Here is a 24,299-nt window from a genome sequence, read left to right on the forward strand (position 1 = left end):
TCCTGTACCTCTTTATAGCTTAATGGTAAATTTCAGAATCTTCGTAATTAGGTTGTTTCTGAGTATCAGGCCTGTTACTTATTCAGGCTTTGTTACATTATTTGTTTTTGTTACCAGAGAGATGGTGTCTCGAGTACCACTCCGGCTTGGACTGTTGAGCACTATGAATCACTGAGCACGGAATCCACAGGGTTCTTGTCCTGCATCCCATTTTGTGGCACTTGCTGGTGAACTGGACTCAGGAAGAACACATGTAGCAGCCAGCTGTCTGGCTTACAGTTATTCATTCGTTTCCCCTGTTCCTGACGTTCATACGAGCTACCCGTGTTCAGTCCTAAGATTTTGAATATTATAGGATTATGGACCAAAAGAGATCCTTTTTTAATCCTTTTGTTTCCAGAAAAATCAACACCTGAACTTCTCTAAACCATAATTATCATTATACCTGACATTTATTTAATGTTTACTATCTGTCAGGTTCTATGGAAATCACTTTACATGGATAATTTTATTTAGTTCTTGACAATTCTAAGAGGTAGATATTGGTGTCCTCTCCATTTTACAGATTAGGAAACTGAGATTTAGAGTTGAGTAATTACCTAAGGCAATACTTTCCATTTAGCAATTAGTGAGCTTGGAATTAGAACCAAGTATTCTGACTGCAGACTCTGTACTCTTAACTTCTAAGTCATTGCTTTCTGATTAATTGTCTCTAGAAAAAAAGGAGTATCTGTTTATCACCTTGTTTAATTTTTCACTTTGGTATCTTAAAATATCTTTATGAATGTTGAATATCGAATTTCACCCTTAATAGTTTCCCCCACTGGACTATAAGTTCCAAGAAGACAGTCTGCTTTGTTTACCTCATATATTCAGAACTGGAGCTGGCATATAAAAGATGCTGTAATATTTTTTGAATGAACTCATTGGCATGCTTATATTCTTAGCAACATATTGTAAGCCTAATTATAGATAATAATTGATTATTTATAAATGACTGCCAGCCGGGTGCTTTTAATTGTTAAAAAATTTTTAAATAAAATAGCTTCATGGGGCTTCCCTGGTGGCGCAGTGTTTGAGAGTCCGCCTGCCGATGCAGGGGACACGGGTTCGTGCCCCGGTCTGGGAAGATCCCACATGCCGTGGAGTGGCTGGGCCCATGAGCCATGGCTGCTGAGCCTGCGCGTCTGGAGCCTGTGCTCCGCAATGGGAGAGGCCACAACAGTGAGAGGCCCGCGTACTGCAAAAAAAAAAAAAAAAAAAAAAAGCTTCATAAGCCCCCATATACCGTCACCCAGCTTCAACAATGATCAAAATTCTGTCTTTCCAGACATACTGTGTTTATAGTCCAAGATTTCTCTTAGTAAGGAGCCCTTAACAAGCTTCCCTGGAGCAACAGTGAAATCTCCCTGTCTCCTCCCACCTCACTCAAGGAACTTAAAAATAAGGTTGCTTTCTGAAACTTAAACTATGAAATCAGTGTGTAATAATTCAGAATGGATATGAGCAGTTGTCTAGAGACAGAATGGCTTCACAGACCTCAAGACTTCTAATGAACATGCCAGTACATCTAAAAAAAAGAGTGTTCTGGGCAAGAAGAGGCATTGATCAGCAGCAGCATCCAGAAAGAGAGGTGTTACAGAGGCAGTCTTTGACCATGCCCTTGAAGCGCTGTCCTCAGCCAGCTGCTCCTGTGAGCAGCTGGTCAGCCTGACAGATCTGGAAGGAAAGAACATTCATAGGGTCATAGTTAACTTCCCTTGTTTTGACTCCAAGCAACCTGCTACATTTGAGCTTGCTTTCCAAGGTGCCGGTGAACGTAAATATCCCATCTGTTTGGTGGTTGATTTTCTCATTGTAAAGTAATTCCTCAACGCCCTGGTTTTAGTATCAGTTTCTTGTGCTTTGTTGGCCTGGGTTAGCTTCTCTGTGAGGCAGGTTTTTTAGGTCCAAAATGTTAATATAGTCATGGTTTTCTTTCTGAATTATTCTTTGTTCACTGATTTTCAAGGAATTATTTTTATTAGAGGTTAAATAATTCCATTAGTTTAAATATCTATTTTGCTTTTGTCTGTTAAAATGTTTTTTAAATTGAATCCAAAAATTATAAAAATAAAATCCTTGTTTGTTGCTTAGGTTGCCTAAACTGCTTAATAATAACTCTTTTTTGTTTTTGAATTTTATTCCATTATATACTGAGTCGATTTTGCTTAAAATACCTTAAGCAATGGCCCGAGTCAGTCTTAAGCCTAGTCTGTTTTGTCCCTTGAGTTTGTGGTTTGTTTTTGTCTTTATTTAACATGTTGTTTTCCCTTTTGATTTTTCATTCTGTCCAAAATGATTCAAGTTTGTTTTACTCTTTTATCCTATTGCCATTTTCTTACGTTCTCTTTTGCACTGAATTCTGCTTAGTAGAGTCTGAGTAATTGCCAGAAATTCTCTATTTGATTGTTATCACATTATCTTTTTTGTGCAACTCCATCTTGTGTTGATCTCTGCAGTAGTTTGCCTCTCAGTATCAGGATGTTTCAATCTCTAGATCCCATCTTTAAGATTCCTAATTGAAAAAACCCAAGGTCCTTCACATGAAAATCCATTTGTGGAAAGCTCCATCTGTAATTTATTCCCTCTCGGCATAGCTCCTCAATAATGTTTTTGAGCTCCTTGTGGGGTATGAGAGGTCGTTATAAATCATCATTTTTTCCTCCTTTCGCAGGAAAAAAAAAAAAACATTGGATTACTTGAACTTGCTCGTTATTTTTCTTCTTCCTCATATGAACTCAGATAATGATGTTCTATGTCTGCTAGAGCTGTGAAGTTATGAAAACAGACTTCTCTTTTTGCTGAAGTAAATATTTTGTGATTTCTGAAAGTGTCCCATATCAGGGCATTTACATTCCTTTTGTAAACTCCTCTAGGAACTCTTTGCCTTAGCTTTTTGGAGCACAGTTTCATTTCATTTTTTTATATGAACTCCAAGGATGAAATTATTGAGCTCAGTTGAGAAGATCCCATGTGACTTGCTATTTGCCTTCAAGTACAGTAATATGTTTTTTATTGTTGTTACAGCATAGTGGACATCTGTTCTGTTGTGTACAAGATTATTTGTGAAGTGATTTTGGTCTCTTTGTGGTCCAGACACTGCATCAAGATCCATTAGTACCAGTTAGTTTTATTTCTCATGATGCTTTAATGTTTCTCCTTCATAGCTTCTCCTTATACTTTCTCATGAGGACAAGTTAACAAGCTTTTCCCAACTAAACTCTTACCTCTTCTGGTTTCCTAATCCGACTGAAGTTAAATTTAACATTTGAAGTTTAACTTTGCCCTTTTCCAAATAAAGACTATTCAGGATGTAAACAAACAATGTTAAAGAAAAACTTACTTGCCCTGCTCCTGTAGTTTGACTTTAATTTAACTATTAAAAAGAACTTGGGCTTCCCTGGGGGCGCAGTGGTTGAGAATCTGCCTGCTAATGCAGGGGACACGGGTTTGAGCCCTGGTCTGGGAAGATCCCACATGCCGCGGAGCAACTAGACCCGTGAGCCACAACTACTGAGCCTGCGCGTCTGGAGCCTGTGCTCCTCAGCAAGAGAGGCCGCGATAGTGAGAGGCCCGCGCACCGTGATGAAGAGCTTGCCACAGCTAGAGAATGCCCTCGCGCAGAAATGAAGACCCAATACAGCCAAAAAGAAAGAAAGAAAGAAAGAAAGAAAGAAAGAAAGAAAGAAAGAAAGAAAGAACTTTACTGTAGCCGTATTTTTAAAAATGGATGCCAGTTATACAGTATTCAAGTAAACTGTGTTATAAACTGGCATATTCTGGCCCGAATTAGTTTATTCTGGTATGTGGCTTTGCCTCCAGTGAGTACTTGAATTAGTTGGTGTCATTTGCTTTTTTCCTACTTTATTTCTCTTTGTTTGGTAATCGTGATAGGAAAAGAGAATTATCTTTGCCTTATACTCAGTGGTATGATGATAAATGTTTAATAACCACCTCTCTGGGCGGTGGATAAGCAGCCCTGATTTGTAGCTTTTGCTGATCTCTGCGTGTAAATACTCTCTCCGTGGATGATTACAAGCTGCCAACATGGCGTTACTGAGCACAGAGTTGGGAGGAGAGGTGCAGCAGCCCACCGTTATACAGTATTTTCCACCAGACAGATAGAATAGAGGTAAATAACCCCAAGAGCATGGACAGTCGTAAAACAGTAAAATCATTAGGAAGTAATCGGTTTTGAGTATTCATCATCTTTGTTTTTAATATAATTTGCTTAATTGTAAGTTTATATAATTTTTGATAGTGACTGAATTTAACAACCTACTCACCAAGTTCCTGAAAATTCGTGAATTAGCTCTTGTAAGCTGGCTTCAGTTTACAATGGAGGAAGAGATAATGACAAGGGTAAAGGATCACTCTGATCCTCTCAATCGTATATTTCTCTAATGTTATCGCTGGAGACCCTGACCCTCCACCTTCACATTTTTCCTCTACCCTTTAGAGACTGCCAGTGAACGCCTCGCTTGTACCTAGCAAAGAAAGCATGGTATCTTTGCTCCAGAATCTCCACAGCCTGCACAGTTTGTTTAGTATAAACTGAAAATAAAAGGAGTTTAAGAAAAATCTTTGTATATTTCAGTAGCCAAAGTTGTTTTCGTCTTTTATCTTTCTAGTGTATGAAATAGTGTCATGGGTTTTATGGGATATTTCTTCTTCTCAGGGGCCAGTGAGGTCTTTGTTGATACTACCCTGTCAGTCCATCTGGCAGGATCCTAATGCTACCTCCCAATAAGTAGAAGGAAATAGCAACAGCAGACAGCTTTATATTTCCTCTACTCTCTTGGTGGGCATGTTGGACAGTTACTAGAAGATGGTGAAAGATACATATCTTTGTGTAGCCTTACATGATTAGAGTTACTTCTTTTACTATTGCAGTGGAGTAATGGGTCTAAGAAAAAAGGATTTGCTAAAAACGCCAAATGCTGAAGCATGAATGTTTTCTCCTAATCTCTGGAATACTTTCATAAGTTATTTTGAAAATCTTCTTTTTAAATGTCCCCAGTTTTATTAACCTGGTGATATGCTCTGCTAGTTGTCCTGTAATCCGGTATTAAGATCTCACAGCATATAGGTTTTTACACATCTTGTACCTCGTTTACTGAGGGACTCATTTTACATCATACAGTTCTGCAGTTGGCCTGGAGGTGACAGCAGAACATCATGCAATCAGTGTTACCAGGCAGTCATAGAAAGATACACATACATGATCATTAAAATAAATACATCAAGACAAATTATGTGAAACTGTTCCATTAACATAACTAACAGCTGAAATGTAACATAGCAGATCAACACATGTGCTACAGCATTTGGTGTTATTCTTGACTTTGCCTTTTAAGGCTCCCCAGAAATTGTTCTTATTTTCGTTGGAACACAGATGAGTATCAAGCTGCAGCTCATCCAATGGCCCCTACTTATGGAAAAGATGCTTTCCCAAAGACTGTGCTCACCTTTGGCACAGCGAAAGTACTTCGTTGGGTACAGCGTGATAATTGGAATCTAACCCCATAGCTGACATCATTTAGTCTTTGGTACAAAGAGAAACCCAAATAGCACAGAAAGTTTTGGAGGCTATTTCATTATTTTTTTGCTTTTTACACTGTTAAAAACAAGAATAAACTCAGTAAACCCCAAATTCTCCTTCCTCAGGTATGTTCATCTAGACTTTATGATGCAGTAAGAAAACATCAATACATTTCAGGGTCTATGAAAATCAATATAATGTCGGAAAGCCAAGCCTGGAATGCATTATGATATATTTGAAAGGAGATTGGAATCCACTTTCATCCAAGAATATGCTCATCACATACACTTTCAAAATGATTTTGAAAGCTATTAAGTGGCAATGCTGAAACCTTGCATGGAAAATATTTTAGCATTGGAAAAAATATAAATTGCAATGGGAAATATCATATTTTAATTTGAGCCGTCTCCTATGTAGTGCAATACAGTTGTTGTGTGCAGGACATTAGCTCTAAGTAATGAAGCATCTGAGATTTCCTTGAAAGGCAAGCAGAAACATTTTTGTATTTTTTCCTATAATTCCAGCAAGGTCATGTGTATTAAAAATAATTTAAATTAAATATTGTTAGTCATCTCACTATCCTTTAGAAGGCAAATGTGTATCAAAATCTCTCTCTCTCTGTCTTCATTTCTCCCAGTTTGTTTCTCCATTCCACTTTCCAATTCCATTCTTCCTCCTGTCTCCAAGGTATCTATCCTACACCTTTTTTTCTTCATAGCCTTGAGAGTTTAGCTAAACAAGAGAATTAACTCCCAGCATTTCAAGACTGTAAGAGATGTTTCAGGGGGAGGCATGGCTTTTTTTTGCATATCTAATACAGATGCCAGGAAAAGTGAGTCACAGGCACAGGTATAGAGCAAGGCCGGGCAAGCCGCCCATTGTGCATTTCCTGCTTACATAACCTTTGAGTGTCTCCAGGAGAGATGGGGTTTAGAGAGAGCCATGCTGAGTGCAGTGCCAGGCAGTCTGATCACAGACAGGCTTGTATCCCTTCTCAGAAACTTCCCTGCTGGGTTGTTAAAGAATCATAGGTTAATGTTTAAACTGGAATCATGTCGGCCACAGCTGTTTGTGAGTGAATCTCCACTTTAATGTGAATCTGAGTAGCTGACTAAGATATGAAGAGAGCATTGTCCCCTCCAACATTAGCTACATTGTTATTTAGTCAGTGGCTGAAAAGGAAGAACTGGGTGGCCAATAAGAAAGCAAATGATGCAGGATACTTAAACGATGTTTCTAACCTGTGATTAGACTATATTACTTAGCTATAACAAAGCATAATCTTTATAGTTCATTCTAAAGTCAATTAATATCAACTTACAAATGATTTTCACCATCTTTATATAGACCTTAAATGTGTTGTTTAGCTTTTTACTTTTGTTTCATATATATGATTACATCCCTTATGTTTGTTATTATATAGTCAGTTGGTCAGTTATCCACTTAAAGATTATCTCTGGATTATTAGAAACACATATTAGAAAGACATTCTCAGATGTAATGGCAAAATTAAGTTGAATGTACTATAATTTTACTGTGTGGCCTAATTAAGGATGGATAAATCAGTTTTCTTCTCCTTACCCCTGTAACCACTTTTGTCCCCACCCTTCTAAGGAGGTGAGGAAGAGGGAGAGACCAGAGACCAAGCCTCAAAGGAAGCCAATAAACACACACAATGTGGGCTTTCAAGACCCTTTCTAATGCTTCCAGTTCTGTGATTTTATAATAAAACTGGTAAAGAGTCAAGAAGGCGAGGGGAGTATATTACTCTTAAGGATTATGCTAGTTATCATAGCGGGGGTTGATACTTGAACAAAGAGAAGTTACTTAGGTGATAACGAACAATGTTCTGATAAACGGGCTGCAAGAAAGCAAAAAAAAAAAAAAAAAAGTGGGAGGGCGAACAAATATACCTACATTTAGGTACAATCAGAGAGAGGAAATATTTTAAAATTTCTTTTAAGATTTTGATTTAGAGCATTTATTTTTTTTAACATCTTTATTGGAGTATAATTGCTTTACAATGGTGTGTTAGTTTCTGCTTTATAACAAAGTGAATCAGTTATACATATACATATGTTCCCATATCTCTTCCCTCTTGCGTCTCCCTCCCTCCCACCCTCCCTATCCCACCCCTCTAGGTGGTCACAAAGCACCGAGATTATCTCCCTGTGCTATGCGGCTGCTTCCCACTAGCTATCTATTTTACGTTTGGTAGTGTATATATGTCCATGCCACTCTCTCACTTTGCCCCAGCTTCCCCTTCCCCCTCCCCATATCCTCAAGTTCATTCTCTAGTAGGTCTGTGTCTTTATTCCTGTCTTACCCCTAGGTTCTTCATGACCTTTTTTTTTTTCTTAGATTCCATATATATGTGTTAGCATACGGTATTTGTTTTTCTCTTTCTGACTTACTTCACTATGTATGACAGATTCTAGGTCCATCCACCTCACTACAAATAACTCAATTTCATTTCTTTTTATGGCTGAGTAATATTCCATTGTATATATGTGGATTGCTGGGTGGTATGGTAGTTCTATTTGTAGTTTTTTAAGGAAGCTCCATACTGTTCTCCATAGTGGCTGTATCAATTTACATTCCCACCAACAGTGCAAGAGGGTTGGTTCCCTTTTCTCCACACCCTCTCCAGCATTTATTGTTTCTAGATTTTTTAATGATGGCCATTCTGACCGGTGTGATGATATCTCATTGTAGTTTTGATTTTCATTTCTCTAATGATTAATGATGTTGAGCTTTCTTTCATGTGTTTGTTGGCAGTCTGTATATCTTCTTTGGAGAAACGTGTATTTAGGTCTTCTGCCCATTTTTAGATTGGGTTGTTTGTTTTTTTATTATTGAGCTGCATGAGCTGCTGTAAATTTTGGAGATTAATCCTTTGTCAGTTGCTTCATTTGCAAATATTTTCTTCCATTCTGAGGGTTGTCTTTTCCTAACAGGGAAGTCTGTGAAACTTCAATCCAAGTTCTAAATAAAATATTCCTACTTTGGGATTTTTGGCTCTTGATATCAGCTATTCAATTCATATGATTTCGAATTAGACAAATGTGTGTTCCTTAGAAAGGAGTTTCCTCTGCCTTTCGTTCCTTTATTTTTAGCTTTAAATATGTGTTGAGCATCTCCAGGAGTCTTGTTTCAGAGAAACTTTCATTTTGTCTAACTGGTGGCAGTTAAATATAGAGAGACCATATAATTTATCATCTAAATCAGGACTCTTTTGAAAATAAAAGGGGAAATATTAATAATTATGCCAGGATAGTAGGCTTAAACCAGAATGAAGTCATATGGCTACCCTAATTGTAGCTCCTTGGGGTCGTGGGATATGCAGTTAAATCGTTTGTGGAAAAAAACAGACTCAGAGAAAGAGAGATCAGATTTGTGGTCACCAGAGGTGGGCAGAGTGTGGGGAGGGAAAATTGGATGAAGGTGGTCAAAAGGTACAAACTTTCAGTTATGAGATAAATAAGTACAAGGGATGTAATGTACGACATGATGACTATAGTTAGCATTGCTATATGGTATATATGGAAGTTGAGAGTAGATCCTAATAGTTCTCATCACAGGGAAAAAATTCTTTGTCTTTTCTTTTTGTTTCTATATGAGATGATGGATGTTAACTTATTGTGATAATTATTTCATGATGTATGTAAGTCAAATCATTATGCTGTACACCTTAAACTTTTACAGTGCTATATGTCAATTATATCTCAATAAAACTGGAACAAAATAGTCGAACAGCAACAAAAAGTGTACATGGAGCCCTGTGGCTTTATAGAGCACAGTAAGAGTGTGAGGTCAGGAAGTAGGCAGTAGCCTGGAAAGGGTCTGATCTAGCTTGGACAGAAGACTGTGTTTTATTATGGTTTTTTTTGGGATGGAACTGCTGCCCCTTATTTCCTCCTCATATTTTTACATTTGTCAGTTTTTCCTTGTTTTATTGTAGAGAATTAAATTCATAGGACTTGCATTTGAGGAAGAAGGAGAGGAAAGTGGGGAAGAGTCAAAGAATGTGCTGTGAATCATATGAAAACTGGAAAAGGAAAAGATAATGTGTTATATTACTGAGTCATTGAGTTGGAGGGTCCATAGGCTATCCATGTAGCTATAATAAGTAGGCAGCTAGAAGCAAAGGTTTTCAGTTCAGGAAGGAAATCAGGTCTAAAGCTGTATATATTTGTGTTTCTTCCACATATAGTTGATTGTTAAGTCTCTGAGAATGGATGAAGTCTTTAATTCATTAATTCATTCTAAACTTATCATTATGCTAGATGCTAGGGATACAGTAATAAACAAAGCAGACCAAATCTGTCTTCATAGAGTTTATAGTCCAGTGCAAGAAACATACAAATACAGGGACCTATGGGCACACATAAGAATGATACCTAAGCCAGACTTCAGGAGTCAAGGAAGACTCAGTCCTTTAGGATGAATAGAAGCCCAGCAAAGGGGAAAAGAGGAGGAGGGTGGAGTACAGAGAGGGCACAGAGCACATACTGTGAAAGTCCTGTGAGAGAGTGCCTGGCATGTGTGAGAAACCGAAAGAGTGTGAATTAGGAAGAAAATATAGTTGAACATAGAACTTTAATATATGCCTTCCTTTAAGGGGGGGATATGGAGGAAGAGGAATCAACAAAGGAGCCTAAGTATGGAAATAGGCAGAGAATCAGGAGAAAGTGTTGAAGGCAGAGGAGAGAGTCAACAGTGTTAAAGCTGCGTAAGGAAACTTCCCTGGTGGTGCAGTGGTTAAGAATCCGCCTGCCAATGCAGGGGACACAGGTTCGAGCCCTGGTCCGGGAAGATCCCACATGCCGTGGAGCAACTAAGCCCGTGCGCCACAACTACCGAGCCTGCGCTCTAGAGCCCATGAGCCACAACTACTGAGCCCATGCACCACAACTACTGAAGCCCGCATGCTCTAGGGCCTGTGTGCCACAACTACTGAGCCCACGTACTGCAACTGCTGAAGCCCCATGCCTAGAGCCCATGCTCCGCAACAAGAGAAGCCACCACAGTGAGAAGCCCATGCACCTCAACAAAGAGTAGCCCCTGCTCACCACAACTAGAGAAGGCCTGTGCGCAGCAACGAAGACCCAACGCAGCCAAGAATTAAAAACAAAACAAAGCAAAAAATGCTGTGTAAGGAATTAAGTAGGATGAAGATTAAGGAGAGAAACCATTGAATTGGCAATTACATGGTTCTTAGTAATCTGAGACATTAGCTTCTTTGGCATGAGAACCAGATTGCAATAGATTGAGAAATGATAGAAAAGTGAGTATGAAGATTTGTTGGGAAGGGAAAGAGAAAGGGTGATAGTTTGTGGACAAAATGGTGACAATTAGAATAGGAGAGATTCTTTGTTAGAACACCTTTGAAGCATTAGAAAGGAGATGAAATCAAAGGAAAGGTAGATTAAGGGCGTAATTGGTGTTGCATGGTGCTGGGGAAATGGAGTCAACAGCACGCATGAATCATTTAGCCTTGGGAAGGAGAATTTTGAAACATCAGAGAAAGAGAAAAATTTAGAAGAAAGCTCTTGAGGGGACAGTTGGGGGCATCCATACCAGTGGTTTCTCCCAGTTGAGTGGATATAAAGTCCACTGAATGTGGAGAAGCCTAAGGGTACAGCTGGGAGCTCTAAGGAGCATGGGAAAGTTTAGAAATAAACAAAATCTTGCCAAGTTTTGTGGTCACAGCTGAGGTGGGGTTTTTTTTGTTTGTTTGTTTTTTTGTCATTGTTGTTGTTTGTTTTTATTTTGAAGAGTATTTATAATTGAACCAACTATCATAGCTTTTATTGGGAGCTTGAGTATAGAATTGGAAAAATGAACGAATGATTAAGGTGACCCAGAATTTGGCCTCTACAAGGCAGAAGATTGAGGTGGGAGGAATTAAGAATGTTTTAAAAGTGTAGTTGAAATGATGGGCAGTTTTCAGTCCAAATTGTGTAAGAAAGTAAGACAAAGTAGGTGGTGCATGATTTATTTAGAGGACAGGAAGAAACCGCAGATTGTGCTGAAAGTAAAGCAAAGCTTGGTGAGAGGTACAAAAAGATGAAGAGTAATGGTCAGAGCGAGAAAGCTGTGCTATTAATATAGTAAATGGTAAAGTGAAGTGAAGGTCATTCTGAAGAAAATCATAAAGCAAAATGCCAGAAGGTATGATAGAGTATATAAATGGCATGTAGGGTCTCATAGGACTGTGGGTAGCAGTAGATTTTAAAAGACATGAGGAGTGAAGGCAAGACTGGGAGTGTAAAGGAAAGGAGTAGATTTGGGTGTCCACCAGAAGCTGACAGTCACTTCTATCATTGTTATTCTAGTCACCATTTCAGCCTCTTTTGTACATTACCCTCTTCACTGTTATGCTTTTAAATCAAAGGAATCACCTTGATGTCTGTACAAAGAGTTTGGTATGTGGCACACCAAGTCTCCTTAAACTACAGTTCTGAATGTAGCTGACTCAGTGATAAAACAGTTGCTTTATTTTGCCATTAGAGGATATTCCTGCCCCAATAAAACCTGACTACTGATTTTTTTTTCTTTTCTTTTTTTTTTTTTTGCTAAATAGGAACTGATTTTAACTTAAGTGATTTGGGGGGTCAGATTTACTTTCCTTTGGGGTAAATTTGAAATTACTGAAACAAATTCTAGAGACATTTTTTAATGTTGTTAATTTGATCACGTTAGTTTTTAGTTTCTTAATTTACCTTAGTATAGACATTATTTTAATTAGTTCACTTTTTAAAACTTCCAGTTTAGAAAATGTTTAAGAGTAGATTTTTGTTTGTTTGTTTGTTTTTTGAGATACGCGGGCCTCTCACTGCTGTGACCTCTCCCATTGCGGAGCACAGACTCCGGACGCGCAGGCTCAGCGGCCATGGCTCACGGGCCCAGCCACTCCGCAGCATGTGGGATCTTCCCGGACCGGGGCACGAACCCGTGTCCCCTGCATCGGCGGACTCTCAACCACTGTGCCACCAGGGAAGCCCTAAGAGTAGATTTTAATCTGATACAATCTTAGCTTGTTAAACAGGTTAAATTTAGGTCATTCTTCTAAATAACTCCCAAGGTTAGGAAAAATTGCCATGTGTATCTGAAGCAAATTTCATTTAAAATATTTTAGAATCATTTGGTAAGAGTATGGTTCACTTTAGACTATTAAATCCAGCAGGCTATGTACCTATATTTTAGGGAAGGGAGTTTCCAGACTGCAGGTTATCTAATTAAATAGAACATCTAGAATGGCTTTTAAATATGCCCCTTCTCCCGTATTTCACAACCCTTAGGAAGAAAGAGATGTTCTTTGCTGCTCTTCAGGACTCATCTTTTAATAGCTTCAAAAATTTTGGAGTCGGGGCTTCCCTGGTGGCGCAGTGGTTGAGAGTCTGCCTGCCGATGCAGGGGACACGGGTTTGTGCCCCGGTCCGGGAAGATCCCACATGCCGTGGAGCGGCTGCGCCTGTGAGCCATGGCCACTGAGCCTGCGCGTCTGGAGGCTGTGCTCCGCAACGGGAGAGGCCACAGCAGTGAGAGGCCCGCGTACCACCAAAAAAAGAAAAAAAAAAATTTGGAGTTGGCTCCATCTGCTCATTTCCCCCCTCCTTAACCTCATTAATGTTATCTAAAGACCTTTTCAGTTCTCTTTATCTTCCTAGAAAATTTCAATACATGACTCATGAAATTTCTTTCTTTTTCTTTAAAAAAGAAAACCTTTTTCTTTTTTATCACCTTGAAGCTTTTCCAGTACCCAAGCTAATAATCCTTATAACATATGTGCTAGAGTGTTTCTTAATTTACCCAATTCCAATGTCTTTTATCTCCATTTCTCCTAAGTTAACTATAGGGATGGCCATATACCAGAATTCATCATAATTTGGAACTACTCCAGCTTAAAATTTTTGAACTCTGAAATTTCCCTTTCAGATCGTAATTTCAGATTAGGCCACTATCTTCCATTCATTCATTTAGCAAATATTTATTGAGTGCCTATTATACACTGAACTTTATAGTCCTCTCTTTTAACTATGATACATGGGCTTCTCCTTTATCTTCACTTCTAGTTCTTTGATACTCTGCCCTGCTTGTTATTGTATTACTACCCTGACTCTAACCTCATGTGCTTTTCTACCTATAATGGACCTCATGGTTGGTCATTTCAACTGCACTTTAAATCTGAACCTTCAATTCTGACTTCTTTTCCTTAGGCTCTTTTACGATTTCCTCTGACCTTATTCATTATTATTATATTTTACAGTCAATATGTATTGATATTTCCCTACATGTTTATGCTTTATATTGTTCTATATTCCATCCTGCTTTTGTCTAGGGCCTCCCTTTAATTAATTAATTAATTAATTTAGTGTAGGCCTGCTGGTGACGAATTCTGGTTTTGTTTATTGACTTATGACATCTTTATTTCCTTTTTATTTTAGAAGGGTATTTTTTTTTTTTTTTTAACCAGGTATAGAAGTATAGGTTAGCAGTTATTTTCTTTGGGCCCTTTAAAGACTCAAGGCAAGAGTCTATATCAGATCCACCCCTGCTCTTAGAGTGTTTTGAGAGCCTGGGGTGTTTATAGGGGCTTCCCTACTGGCAGATCATGAACTATAACCCTTGTCCTCTCAGCGCTGAGAAACGTCCAAATACTCCAATTATAGGTAATTATAAGGACTTTGGCTGTTATTCTGTGTGAGGTGGGAAGCCACTGGAGAGTTTGAATGGAGGAGTGATATACAAAAGAATTTCTGTTTGCTGTGGTTTAAAAAAAGGAAGACCATGAAGAAGCAAAGAAGAACCTGAGAAGACCAGTTAGGAGGCTATTGCAAAAAAGCAAACAAGAGATGAGGGTGGCCTGTAATTTTTTGTCTGGCTATTAAAATAACTTCCAAACTGCCTCAAATCTTGATCTACTCAAACCATTTTTCCCGTATGATGCCACAGTGATTTATTTCTAAAATTCATATCTAAAGATGTCACTTCTCAGAGATTCCCCATTTTATATCTTTAGGTAAAATTCAAATTCCTTACCAAAGGAAAACAGATGATATCCATGCTGTGGAGCCTTCCTCCCTTTATATCCTCCTCTCTTATTCTACCTCTTTCCTTTAGCCAGTGTTCTCTACTTGGAGCCTAGACGCTCTCTATAAAGTTATAAAACCCCCTTAGGCCTCCATGCCTTGGGCCATGTTTTCCTTCTTCTTGGACTGTCCTTCTCATCAACTCCCCTATCTTGTCTGACTTACTCCAACTCATCTTTAAAGATTCAGACTAAAGACTAGGAAGGAGCTTATCTTTCTCTTGCAAGAGTTTCTGAACCTTTTCCTTCCCCATTCCAAGACAAAAATGAGTCTTTTCTGTGGATTCAGTACAAATCAATAAACATTTATAACATATGCTCTCTACCAAAACAGTTTTTAGGAGTTGGAGAATCAGAGAGGGCTAAACTGCAGTATTTGCCCTCAAGATCCTTGTTCTAGAAGAGAAGACACATGATACATGATTGCATTATAGTGTGATAAGTGTAGTAGTAAAAAGCATGATCTTGGGAGGAGGGTATGAATGAAGGGCTCCTAGAAGAGGAGAAATCCATGTCGGTTTTTAAGAATAAATCAGAGTTTATGAGGCAGACAAGGTGCATGGGGTAGGGCATATATACAAGATTGAAGGAACAATGTGTGCAATGGTATAGAATGGCAAACATCAAGGTTTAGGGAATTACAGAAAAATGCGTATCTGAGTGTAAAGTTGAAAAGGTGATTAATGGAGGTGAGCTTAAAAAGAAAGGCAATTATTGAAGATCTTATTTTCAATGCATACCTTTATTGTAGTACTTATCATACTGTGTTGTAGCCACTGGTTTTCATCTCTTTGTCACACCAAATGGCTCCTTCAGGGCAGGCATTCATTAATCTTTACATACATAGCACCTATCCAAGTGTCTAAGCTGTAGTGGATACATGGTAAATGCTTATGTTATTAATGTGAACCCTTTAAAACTTTTAAAAGATTATTTTACATAAGACTATTATTTGGTATTTGGTACAAATATCTTTCTATCTGTCTACCTATCTATCTTATCGCCTGGGTCGAATCTAGGCATTATCAGTTCCAAAGTCTAAGTATAAAAATAAAATTGAAATAAAATGCAATTAATTAGAGATTCTTTTTTTTAGATAACTATTTATTTTGATATAGTGATGTAAATAGAACAGAATGAAGAAAAAATTACGATAGAGATCAGATAATCTTTAAAATGGAGGAAGGAGTGTGTCGCTTTTGGGAGAAATCACCAATAGTCTTTCTTTTTTTAATTTTTATTTAACAGCTTTATTGAGGTTTAATTTACATGCCATAAAATTCATTAATTTTAAGTATGAAACAATAACAAAAACTTCAGTTAAATGTGATATGCAGGGCATGACATATCCAGTATGTAACATTTTAAAAATTAAATGTTATTAAATTGCTTCTCAGATTTAAATAGCTGTTATTGAGAGACAAGACAAATGAGTAGAATGGAATAGACATTTATGCAGCTTTGTCTAGGAAGCTAGAAGTTCCATGTACATCTTTCCATTCACTTTTGTTTCCTTCTTGTATCTCTTCCACAGCATTGGACACCAGATGGAGACATTTAAGAACTCTGGAACTCAGTTGGGTAGGGGAGGTAGTCTGTTGGGTCTCTAGACTGATAGTCAGTTTTCAGCCCTGGTGAATTCTTGCCTCTTTTTCCCTAAAAGGCATTTCAAACCACTTTGGAAAGTAACACAAATGTGTTAGAAATGTCATGAACATAAGGAAAGGAGATGTATAACCTGGAATCAATCATAATAATACATAGTAGTAATCTGAGAAAAAATAGAATACCCAAATCACGTACACTTATACAAGATCCAGTGACTAGTTGACTAATAACCAACAAAGAAATAGGAAAAGAAAATGAAAAGCAAAGGCTTTGAATAAACACGTTGCTTTGTCTTAAGTAGTTTCACACACCTTTTCAAGAAAAAAAATTACTTGAGCTTATTTGCTTTCTCTTAACTTTCTAAAAATGGCTTTGCTGAGGAATCTACTAACCATTATGGTTTCTTCCAATATCCTCTCCTTTCTCTCCCTTCTCCCTTAGTATCTTTTTGCCACATACATTGCTCCTTCAGCCACCCTTGACATTGGACTCCAACAGGAAAAGAAAAAAGAAATTTATATGAAAATACAGCCGCCATTTGAAGACCTTTTCGACACAGCCGAAGAATATATCCTTCTCCTCCTTCTTGAGCCTTGGACAAAGATGGTAAAATCAGACCAAGTTGCTTACAGAAAGGTATTGTGGCACTGATGAATTCTGTGTGAACAATTCAGGTTTACCCCAAAACTGATGATGGGCAACATTGTTAACTCGCAAGAGAGAAAAGCTGGAAAAGATTTCATGTGGGCCAGGGACTCAGAGTTAAGATTTGGGCAGACACAAAATTGGGGCAGGGAAAGTATTTATTAACTTAGTTTTTGCCAGTTTCCCTGTTGTGTCCTAACAAAAGGCTAAAATTGATGTCATTTTTAAGTCTGTCTACAAATATGTCAGCAGAGAAAAATTTGAGTTTTGGTTTCCTGTGAACCAATAAAATATGCCATGTTAATATACTGGCTTTGTCACTTCTTGCCATTTCTCAGCAGTGGCTTTAATTTTGATTAATGGAAGGAGGCTGTTTATTTTTATTCTGGATGAATTACAGTAAATATTACATCCATGGAAAATATAAACGTTTCATATATACTGTGGAAAGCACATTCTCTGACTTAAAGCACCCTCAGATGTTCATCAGGTCAGACTGCTTGATTTGATAAAAGTGTCAACACATCTTTTTTCATTCCAAAAGAGGTCATTTTAAGTCTCAGGGCTTGACTATTTTCACTATGCTTATTGATGGGTGGAGGAAATTTCTTTAAATGTTTATTTTGAATCACAAATTAAAACCATTTGTGGGTATTTTTAATATTAAGTTAATGCATGTACCCTGTACATGAGGTCATTTCAGGTGGATCCCTGCTGTCTCTGTATTGCACTTCTTCATTCAGATCTCCTGAACAACGTCTTGGTCATGTCTTCTCGCAGAAAGGATGGGTGAGGTAATTAAGATGAAATTAATACCAAGCACCTCGGATAGAGCCACCTTATTGGATAGTGACCAACACAACCCCACGGCTTACTAAATTCATTGACCAAACTAATGAATTTTTCAGTCCTGATTTCTTTTTGTCCTGAAAAATTAACACTTGTATCCTTTCTACTACAAAAATACATATTTTACACTAGGAAAATTGAGATATTATATGAAATTAAAAAAAAAATATCTCCAGGGACTTCCCTCGTGGTCCAGTGGTTAAGACACCGTGCTCCCAATGCAGGGGGCCCAGGTTCGATCCTGTCAAGGAACTAGATACCGCATGCCGCAATGAAGATCCCACACACCGCAATGAAGATCCCACACGTGACAGCAGAGATCCTGTGTGCCGCAACTAAGACCTGATGAAGCCAAATAAATAAATATTTTTTTAAGAAAAGAAAAATTCTCTCCAGTCATGATTTTATTATTTTTTAAACTAATTAAATTTTTTTTGGCCACGCCTCCCAGCTTGCGGGATCTTAGTTACCCAACCAGGGATCGAACCCATGCCCTCCGCAGTGAAATCGCAGAGTCCTAAGCACTGGACAGCCAGGGAAGTCCCCAGTCATGATTTTAAATACAGTATATGGTATAGAGGAAAATGGATATAAGATATGGTCCTAGGATGACAAAACAGATTCAGAATTATAACTGACTTCCCTAAACCAAGAAGTTTTAGCATTAGCAGTGATTCTTACGAAATGCCTGGGACAAATTATACACTCTTTTTAATAAGAGGAAAAATAAATTTCTCTTAATTCTATAAACTTCTTAAGTTCAGCCCAGAGGACTTCTCTAAAAGTCCAGCTGACTGGATTATGTAGACTCTTTCCCAAAAAGGATAAACAAGAAGATTTAACCAAAATTAATTATTAAATACAGGAGTTCTCAGTCGGCTAAACTGATCTTTCTCGATAGAGAAATGGAAAATGATCTTGTTCTCCTGACTGTATGAAGCAGTGCAATACACACTCTGAAGGCTAAGTCCTACTGTGAGGTTTAATTTGATGATTGACTCTCCCCTCTCTTGCTATAGCAATAAAACCTTTGCTCACAGACTGATAACAATAGCATCCAATCATTTTTTTGTTCTACTGTGGATTATTTGGTCCCTAAAGCTAAGAATGCCTATCTTCATGACTATTATCCAGTTATAAAGAATAGAAGATGGAAAAGTGATCCACCCAACATGTTTGCACTGTCTGCTAGTTCACATGGGGTGTCCAGAAAGGAGGAATGATCTTTGGTGGCATTATATCATTACATAGAAATGTATACCTTTTTTAACATTTGAAGCCTGACTTTGCTGTAGCTAATGTTTTGTTTTGTTGTTGTTTTTTTTAACATATTGATTGGAGTATAATTGCTATACAGTGGTGTGTTAGTTTCTGCTTTATAACAAAGTGAATCAGTTATACATATATATATGTTCCCATATCTCTTCCCTCTTGCATCTCCCTGCCTCCCACCCTCCCTATCTCACCCCTCTAGATGGTCACAAACCACCGAGATGATCTCCCTGTGCTATGCGGCTGCTTCCCACAAGCTATCTATTTTACGTTTGGTAGTGTATATATGTCCATGCCACTCTCTCACTTTGTCACAGCTTACCCTTCCCTATCCCCATATCCTCAAGTCTATTCACTAGTACGTCTGTGTCTTTATTCCCGTCTTACCCCTAGGTTCTTCATGACCTATTTTTTTTTCTTAGATTCCATATATATGTGTTAGCATACGGTATTTGTTTTTCTCTTTCTGACTTACTTCACTCTGAATGACAGACTCTGGGTCCATCCACCTCACTACAGATATCTCAATTTCGTTTCTTTTTATGGCTGAGTAATATTCCATTGTATATATGTGCCACATCTTCTTTATCCATTTATTCAATGATGGACACTTAGGTTGCTTCCATGACCTGGCTATTGTAAATAGTGCTGCAATGAACATTTTGGTACATGACTCTTTTTGAATTATGGTTTTCTCAGGGTATATGCCCAGTAATGGGATTGCTGGGTCGTATGGTAGTTCTATTTTTAGATTTTTAAGGAACCTTCATGCTGTTCTTCATAGTGGCTGTATCAATTTACATTCCCACCAACAGTGCGAGAGTGTTCCCTTTTCTCCACACCCTCTCCAGCATTTATTCTTTCTAGATTTTTTTTTCTTTGCGGTACGCGGGCCTCTCACTGTTGTGGCCTCTCCTGTTGCAGAGCACAGGTTCCAGACGCACAGACTCAGCGGCCATGGCTCACGGGCCTAGCCGCTCCACGGCATGTGGGATCTTCCCGGACTGGGACACGAACCCGTGTCCCCTGCATCAGCAGGCAGACTCTCAACCACTGTGCCACCAGGGAAGCCCTGTTTCTAGATTTTTTGATGCAGTGGTAAATGGGAGTGTTTTCTTGATTTCACTTTCAGATTTTTCATCATTAGTGTATAGAAATGCCAGAGATTTCTGTGCATTAATTTTATATCCTGAAACTTTACCAAATTCATTGATTAACTCTAGTAGTTTTTGGTAGCATCTTTAGGATTCTTTATGTATAGTATCATGTCATCTGCAAACAGTGACAGCTTTACTTCTTCTTTTCCAATTTGGATTCCTTTTATTTCCTTTTCTTCTCTGATTGCTGTGGCTAAAACTTCCCAAACTATGTTGAATAAGAGTGGTGAGAGTGGGCAACCTTGTCTTGTTCCTGATCTTAGTGGAAATGCTTTCAGTTTTTCACCATTGAGGATGATGTTGGCTGTGGGTTTGTCATATATGGCCTTTATCATATTGAGGAAAGTTCCCTCTCCGCCTACTTTCTGGAGACTTTTTATCATAAATGGGTGTTGAATTTTGTCAAAAGCTTTTTCTGCATCTATTGAGATTGTGCTATGGGTTTTATCCTTTAGTTTGTTAATATGGTGTATCACAGTGATTGATTTGTGTATATTGAAGAATCCTTGAATTCCTGGACTAAACCCCACTTGATCATGTGTATGATCCTTTTAATGTGCTGTTGGATTCTGTTTGCTAGTATTTTGTTGAGGATTTTTCCATCTATGTTCATCAGTGATATTGGCCTGTAGTTTTCTTTCTTTGTGACATCTTTGTCTGGTTTTGGTATCAGGGTGATGGTGGCCTCGTAGAATGAGTTTGGGAGTGTTCCTCGCTTTGCTATATTTTTGAAGAGTTTGAGTAGGATAGGTGTTAGCTCTTCATTAAGTGTTTGATAGAATTCGCCTGTGAAGCCATCAGGTCCTGGGCTTTTGTTTGTTGGGATATTTTTAATCACAGTTTCAATTTCAGTGCTTGTGATTGGTCTGTTCATATTTAATATTTCTTCCTGGTTCAGTCTCGGAAGGTTGTGCATTTCTAAGAATTTTTCCATTTCTTCCAGGTTGTCCATTTTATTGGCATATAGTTGCTTGTAGTAATCTCTCACGATCCTTTGTATTTCTGCAGTGTCAGTTGTTACTTCTCCTTTTTCATTTCTAATTGTATTGATGTGAGTCTTCTCCCTTTTTTTCTTGATGAGTCTGGCTAATGGTTTATCAATTTTGTTTATCTTCTCAAAGAACCAGCTTTTAATTTTATTGATCTTTGCTATTGTTTCCTTCATTTCTTTTTCATTTATTTCTGATCTAATCTTTATGATCTCTTTCCTTCTGCTCAGTACCAGCAAACCAGCTTTACAACAAATGCTAAAGAAAACTTCTCTAGGCAAGAAACACAAGAGAAGGAAAAGACCTACAATAACAAACCCAATACAATTAAGGAAATAGGAATAGGAACATACATATCAATAATTACCTTAAATGTAAATGGATTGGGCTTCCCTGGTAGTGCAGTGGTTGAGAGTCTGCCTGCTGATGTGGGGGACACGGGTTCATGCCCCCGTCCAGGAAGATCCCACATGCTGCAGAGCGGCTAGGCCCGTGAGCCATGGCCGCTAAGCCTGCGCGTCCGGAGCCTGTGCTCTGCAACGGGAAAGGCCACAACAGTGAGAGGCCTGCGTACTGCAAAAAAAAAAAAAAAAAATGTAAATGGATAAAATGTTCCCACCAAAAGACACAGACTGGCTGAATGGATACAAAAACAAGACCCATATTTATGCTGTCTACAAGAGACCCACTTCAGACCTAGGGACACATACACACTGAAAGTGAGGGGATGGAAAACGATATTCCATGCCAATGGAAATCAAAAGAAAGCTGGAGTAGCAATTCTCATATCAGACAAAATAGACTTTAAAATAAAGACTATTACAAGAGACAGAGAAGGATAGTACATAATGATGAAGGGATCGATCCAAGAAGAAGGTATAACAATTGTAAATATTTATGCACCCAACATAGAAGCGCCTCAATACATAAGGCAAATACTAACAACCACAAAAGGGGAAATTGACAGTAACACAATCATAGTAGGGGACTTTAACACCCCACTTCACCAATGGACAGATCATCCAAAATGAAAATAAATAAGGAAACACAAGCTTTAAATGATACATTAAACAAGATGGCCTTAATTGATATTTATAGGACACTCCATCCAAAAATAACAGAATACACATTTTTCTCAAGTGCTCATGGAACATTCTCCAGGATAGATCATATCTTGGGTCACAAATCAAGCCTTGGTAAATTTAAGAAAACTGAAATTTTATCAAGTATCTTTTCTGACCACAATGCTATGAGACTAGATATCAATTACAGGAAAAGATCTGTAAAAAATACAAACACTTGGAGGCTAAACAATACACTACTTAACAACCAAGAGATTACTGAAGAAATCAAAGAGGAAATCAAAAAATACCTAGAAACAAATGACAATGAAAACAAGACGACCCAAAACCTACGGGATGCAGCAAAAGCAGTTCTAAGAGGGGAGTTTATAGCAATGCAGTCCTACCTTAAGAAACAGGAAACATCCCAATAAAACAACCTAACCTTGCACCTATAGCAATTGTAGCTAATGTTTTTTTTTTGTTTGTTTTTTGCGGTACGCAGGCCTCTCACTGTTGTGGCCTCTCCCGTTGCGGAGCACAGGCTCTGGACGCACAGGCTTAGTGGCCATGGCTCACAGGTCTAGCCACTCTGCAGCATGTGGGATTTTCCCAGACCAGGCCACGATCCCGTGTCTCCTGCATCGGCAGGCGGACTCTAAACCACTGCGCCACCTGGGAAGCCCTGTAGCTAATGTTTTTCACTATGTGGGTCTTCTTGCTTCTGCCTCCAAACTAAATTACTTTATTGGCAAGTATATTTGTTTTTTAGCCCACTGTTATTGGCAAATTGTGCACGCTTTCCCCACTTTTTCATAATGCACATTCTTTTGATGTTACAAACTTTATTATTGTGTTATTATAGGTGGAGCTGGTGGAGGAAACTCGACAGCTAAATTCCACGTACTTCAGAAAGCTACAGGCTTTGCATAAAGAGACAGTTTCCAAGAAAGCTGAGGTAAGAAACTCTCTACTTAGAAAAACAAAGATTTTAACCTAGAAAGGATTATCACTGCATATATTGGGGGGGAGCCGGGGGGAGTAGGAATCATATATTGAGGAAATCATGTATTGATAAAGTAGGGGTCAGGCAGTTTCATTTTCTGCTGCTTCTTTGCCCAACATGCTGCATTTGACAGGTATCACATTTTTTTGACACATTTAACAACAAAGCCAGAAAAATAAAGCAGTTGAAGTAGCATAGGGAGCCAAGATACAGGTTTGCCTTAGCTAAGAGCCTTCAAGCCACATTATATTCCTTTGAATGTTACTGGTTATTTTCTGTATGGCAGCAGCGCTATTTGTTCAAGTCACAAAAGAATTAAATTGAGTTTTCCAAACAGAAAAAGAAGTGTTGTGTGATAGCAGTAAGCAAAATAATAAAGAAAAAATATGGAAAGGCTTTAACAGAGTCAATAAAAATATCATAGGATTGACTAGGATATTAAAGTGTTATTTGCAAATTTGTGATTGGCTAAGTAAACCATGATAGATCCATAAGGCCATAAGATTAAATGTGTGTATCTACTTAGAAATGACAGTTTAGATTCATATTTATTGACATGGAAAATGCCCCCGACATATTATTTTATAAAAATGTGGGGAACAAAAACACTGGTATTGGTTAATCCTATTCACCTAAAATTATACATGCATTCCTAGGTGTATACATGTATGCAAAGAGGGCTGTCTGGAAAAATGTTCATCAAAATATTAAAAATAGTTAGCTCTGAGTGGTAAGGTTTCAGGTGATTTTTTAATTTTCTACTTTGTAGCTATCTGAAATCTTTATTCTTTTGCAATAAAGTTTTTCACAAACAGTAAAGCTGTTTTTTAAATGTAACCTTCATGTTATTGCCTTATAAACACAGAAATTCTTTATTTGAAATTCTATTAATTAATATCTGGAAAGGATACATAAAAATTCATAAAGTATCTTTAAATTTTTTTTAATTTATAATACTATTCATAATACTTATACCTATCAAAAATTGATTTTTTAAATATAGGTAGTTTATCTCATGGTCTGATGCTTTTCAA

At 38.0% G+C, this 24,299-nt stretch overlaps 1 protein-coding gene across 1 annotated transcript in view; it reads left to right on the top strand.

Annotated features, from left to right (window-relative positions):
• The window catches only part of RGS22 (regulator of G protein signaling 22), a gene marked incomplete at both ends in the record, with an annotated part of 154,634 nt that overhangs the window by 91,683 nt on the left and 38,652 nt on the right, over nucleotides 1-24,299 (top strand). Inside the window, 2 exon segments of the mRNA XM_082674653.1 lie at nucleotides 16,728-16,922; nucleotides 23,125-23,217. Of these exon segments, the coding sequence (XP_082530779.1) occupies nucleotides 16,728-16,922; nucleotides 23,125-23,217 (288 nt within the window).

The sequence above is a fragment of the Grampus griseus genome, assembly GCF_964374135.1.
Source record: "Grampus griseus genome assembly, chromosome: 17".
Taxonomy (NCBI): Eukaryota; Metazoa; Chordata; class Mammalia; order Artiodactyla; family Delphinidae; genus Grampus; species Grampus griseus.